The 5,184-nt window shown below is 36.4% G+C and overlaps 1 protein-coding gene across 1 annotated transcript; it reads left to right on the top strand.

Annotated features, from left to right (window-relative positions):
* Nucleotides 1–2,979: 2,979 nt before the first annotated feature.
* LOC118755863 lies at nt 2,980–3,597 on the top strand. Its single transcript, XM_036490674.1, has one exon. The coding sequence runs from the start codon at nt 2,980–2,982 to the stop codon at nt 3,595–3,597; it is 618 nt and encodes a 205-aa protein (XP_036346567.1).
* Nucleotides 3,598–5,184: the final 1,587 nt, after the last annotated feature.

Raw genomic sequence — 5,184 nt, 5'->3', positions numbered from 1 at the left:
AATAACTTGTTTTTAGTTATTTTAAGAAAAACTATAGTTTTGTCATATTGCAATAAAAATAAAATTATTTTATTAATATTTTATTTACCTAATGATATGGTATTTGAGATCATATTAATGGCATCTCCTCTGTTTGGAGTTATTATAGACATATACAGTGACTCTAAAAACCCATTGGTAATTTCCTTTAATATTCACAATATTTTTCAAGCACAATTTTATAAGAATATTGTTTGCGCTTTAACCAAACCCATAAAAATCAAGGATTTAAGTTATAATATAATATATATAATATACAGTCACTCACGGAAGTATTCGTAAATTAGTTTTTTCACAGTATAAAAATAGATTGTTTATATGGAAACAAATGCGCAACACCACAAAAAAAAATTCTAAAAAATCAGCGGTACTTTTTAGCTACTTAAAACTTGCACTTTATTATACTAAAATTGAACGGGCTACAAAACTGCACACCGAAAATTTTTCTAAAAGTTCTCAATAAAAAGTTTGAAATTTTGATGAAATTTTTTTTAAGTTTTAATCATTTTTATGAATTTTGTACAAAGTTTGCAAGAATGATATATATGGTTTTTGTTATAAAATGAGCTATATTTTAAATGAAAATTAACGAAAAAGATTTATGATGGAAAACATTTTGAATATTGAGAAAAAACTAAATAACGAATACTTCTGTTAATGACTGTATAATCCAAAAATTTTCGTCTAAATTGCGAGCTTTTTACTCTGAACTTTGAGAACAGCTTTCGGTATACAATTTTATAGCCCACGGAATTTTAGTATAATCAACAATGTGTAGCTCCAAGTTCCCGTTTTTTTTTTTAATTTTTTTGCCACCGGTCTTTTGTTTGTGTTCATTTACCATCGCTATTTTTTAAAACTGGCGTTGATTTTTTAATTTTTCGTGCGAATAATTATTTATAGTGTGTAATACCATACCTATCCACTTTTTCTTGTTATTTAAAGAATGATTTAAAATATTTAGGCAGTCAAAAGCTCTTCAGGATTCGAGTAAAATAAGTTTTGAATGAGCACGCCTTTTATCGATATAAATATACATACATATATCGCTACCTAAAGGGGAAAAGTCTCCAAGTCCATTTTTTTAATTGCTTAGGAGACACGAAAAGTCGATGTAGATTCATATTACATGTCCTTCTGCATCAAAATCTAAATTTTGAAAAAAGTGGACTTGGCACCTTTTCACCTTTAGGTAGCGATATGTATGTATAAAAAAGTGTGCAGTAAAGCGTTCGAAAATTCGCAAAAAAAAAATTTTACTACACTTTTGGAAAGAAATTTGTAATATAAAGATAACTACGAAAAATAAAGCGGGAATGAAAAGTTTATACAAAATACTTTAACAAAAATCTACCAAAATGAACAAAAATTTACCCTTTTACCATCCCAAATTTTTTCTATAAATTTTGGTAATAATCTACCAAAGTGTTTACCCTGGTCAGAGGGCTGATGAATCGTATGATACGTTTCATACAGATATATTAGCCTTGAACGCGAGACTAAGGAAGCCAATGTCGGAGAACCTATTGATTAGGGATGCAAGCCAAAAAAATACATCGATGTTTTTTTCGATTTGATGCATCGAAATGTAGCATCGATGCATATCGATGTATCGTATAAAAACAACGATATTTGCGATGCATCGAATGAAAATATCAACAGTTTCTTTCAATTAAAAATATACAACAAGAAAATGAAACAATCGAAACTTCGATAAGTGTTTAAGTAATAACTCACAGTGAAATGTATTAATTGATTTAAGCAGTTACACATCCCAGTTTTTTCTGTTCTTTTGGGAAGCATTCAAAAAAAATTTGCGGAAGATACGGAAGTAACGACAAATGTTAAATGTTTATAAGCATAATGATATAATATTAAGTGTGCCAGCTAGCAATCACATTTTATTTCGGTACACTTGCTTGACCTTGATTTGTCGGTCCAAACAGGAATCTTTATTTACGGTTGATGGATAGCTCGTTTCCAATGGATGGTGGCAAGAAAGTGGCTGACTTACGTGTAATGATTTTGTATTACCGGCTTATGGTGACTCAATTGCTGTTAAATGAATAGTCCGGATTTGATGCTCACAACTTCTTTATTCTACGCAACAACATGGCTGGGGATTTGCCGGAAGGAATGTGACGGCACCTTTTGCCTCCACTGAGGGGTGAGTATCGACTCCCCGAATGTCGCCAGCTTTTAATACAAGTTTTTAATCCACTTTAATTACTTGGTTGTAATTCCGTTCTTGCGAGGGCTGATGAGTGTGGTTCGCTCCGTGTCCAATTCCAAAAAGAAAATATATTTTTCTAGTCTCGTGGTATGTGACCACCGATTCTTTTATCGTATGTCAGTGTGGGCGTTTTCATAGTGGCCACCGATATGATGGTTCGTGTCTTGAATAACTATTGGTTATGTACATTCATCTGGCAATCCCCCCCATTTTGAAGTTTAGCTTTGACAGTTTTGTTATGTTTACATTTCTTATAATCGTTCTTATGTCTATTATTTGGGCAATAAAAAATAATAGATCATTATCCCCCTCTCATCTTCAGCGACACGTTAACAAATAAAATGTGGAGCGTTTAGTAGGGATATGAGAAGGGTGGTTCGAATGCGATTCACGGGTTGTGGTTTGATCGACGTTAGACCTTACAGCGAAATCGTTCTACATGATATTCATCAACCCCATCCTGACTCGATCAGTTCGCCTTTAAGCGCATATGTATGTACAAGGTGGCGCTAAAGTAATCCTCCTATCAGAAAATGCTATAAATTTTGCGATTGGCCGCTAATGTCAGTTCTGTTTTGACATTTGTGTAGTAAACACATGCGAAATACACGTTAATAAACAATGTTACGCTACACTGCTCCAGAACGCGGAATATTGCTGACTATTTATTTGACCAAGAGGAAGATGATTTTTCATCAAAAATAATCATGAGTGATGAGGCCCATTTCCATCTTAGCGGGTACGTAAATAAGCAAAATTTACGCTTCTGGGGCACTGAAAATCTGCGTGTAACCCACGAAGAGCCATTACACCCGCTCAAAGTCAATGTATGGTGTGCTGTTTTCGCTGGAGGAGTCATCGGACCTTTTTTCTTCGAAGACGTCGCGGGCCAAACGGTTACTGTGAATGGTGAGCGCTACAGAGCAATGATCAACGAGTTCTTTTTGCCGCAACTTGATGAATTGGGATTGGAAAACATGTGGTTCCAACAGGACGGTGCAACGGCACACACTGCACGTGCCACAACCGATATGCTGAAGGATGCATTTCCCGGGCGCCTAACCTCCCGTTTTGGCGATTTGCACTGGCCAGCAAGATCGCCTGATTTGACCGCTACAGACTTCTTTTTGTGGGGCTTTTTGAAGTCGCGGGTTTATGTCAACAAGCCTCAGACTCTTGCAGCTCTTAAAGACAATATCCGTCAAGAATGTGAGGACCTATCGCCGGAAGTTTTGGCCAAAGTGATGGAAAATGCCATAAAAAGGGCTCAAATCGCAATCAACTGTGGCGGCGGCCATTTACATGACATCATATTCTCGACTTGATGTAAAAAAAATTAAAAGACCAAATAAAAATAATCCACAAGAAGAATCAAAGTTTTTAATTTTTTTTTTTAAATTACAGCCAAAAAACATCGCAAGGTTACTTTTGCGCCACCTTGTACAAATGTTCCGTCTTTCGTATTTAGTTTCAGTACGCATTACATAAGCTACGATAGATGAAAGGCATTGGTAAATGATTTGGTTAGGAATCTTTTCTTGTTTGCTTTGATCGATTTACTAGCAATGTACTGAGGATATAATATAACAAAACTATGGATATTACAAAACTAAACTGAATTAATTTATTCCAGCCGGGTACCCTGTAATAAGGCAGAATCAATGGAGTATGCAGGCCCGCTATATATTCATCGAAATTCTTGAGAAGGCGAATGTACTGAATGAGTTAACGTGTTGTGATTAAATCGGCGGAATAATTGCCAAGCACTCGGTGTTTAGCATCGATCAGTTCATATGAATTCGAACCAAGTTTCCGTGAAACATAGGCTCTAATTTTTGGTGGGGCTAGTTTTTGTGCATAGCCCTCTCCGGCCACGGACTGTTTAGGATTGGGAATGTACACTTCCGAGCCTATCTCGAAATGGCGTTCTCTTTTGCGGGTAAATGCCCGTCGTGCGGTTTGTTGATATTGTTCGAACTGTTTGTCTCGAATTTCATCAGCCAAAACTTTACGCTGTTCCACATCCTGTGTATGGTATGGATTTACATCCAATAATAATTTATATTCGTTTCCATCTTTCACATATTCACGACCAGTGTGCAGGAAATATGGCGTGTAGCCCGTGGCTGAATGCACTGAAGTGTTAATATCATGAATAACACCAGAAAGATGGTTTTCCCAGGAGGAATGTTCAAGAAGGTCAGCCATGTGAGCACGTAATCCAAGTTTAATGCTTTTGTTTGTCGCCTCGACCTGATTGGCTTGTGGATGGTACAAAGGCGTTTTCATGTGTTTGATGTTATAATCGGCGCAAAGCTTTGCGAAAGTTTGACTGATGAATTGAGTACCATTATCTGAGATAATGAGTTCGGGGCAGCCATTCACCGTGAATATATGTCGAAGATAATTGACTACGGATATGGCGTTTGCATTTTTCATGGGCTGCGCCCAGACATATCGCGAGTAACAGTCGATGGCTACGAAGATCTATTGGTTAGGATTTTTAGACATGGGCAGCTTACCTACAAAGTCAATCGATAATTGCTTACCCGCTCGTTTTGGTTCTGTATATTTGCCGCGAGGTGGTTTGGTGCTCTCATTACTTGGTTTAATGCGGTGGCATAGTTCACATTGCCGAACGTACTGGTAAACGGACTCATACATGTTTGGCCAGTAATAGCGTTGTGAGATACGTCTATAAGTTTTCCAAACACACTGATGCGAATGTTGGTTATGATTTTCATCGAGGACTTTTGCTCTGTCAGAAGATGGTACACAAAGTGTCCACAGTATTTCCGCACTTTGATTGGAAAATTTCAATCGATGATATAGAAGGTTGTACTTGATTTTTAACCGACTTCCAAAAAAGGAGGAGGTTATCAGTTCGTCGGAATATTTTTTTTTTTTTTTTT

Source organism: Rhagoletis pomonella, unplaced genomic scaffold (genome assembly GCF_013731165.1).
Source record: "Rhagoletis pomonella isolate Grant_MI unplaced genomic scaffold, Rhpom_1.0 Rhpom_scaffold_00002, whole genome shotgun sequence".
Classification (NCBI taxonomy): domain Eukaryota; kingdom Metazoa; phylum Arthropoda; class Insecta; order Diptera; family Tephritidae; genus Rhagoletis; species Rhagoletis pomonella.
The sequence above is the reverse complement of the archived record's forward strand: the minus strand, read 5'-3'. Positions and strand labels throughout refer to the sequence as shown.

Excerpts from the sequence above, each read along its gene's own strand:
- LOC118755863 (XM_036490674.1), top strand. The coding sequence starts at position 2,980 with ATGAGTGATGAGGCCCATTTCCATCTTAGCGGGTACGTAAATAAGCAA.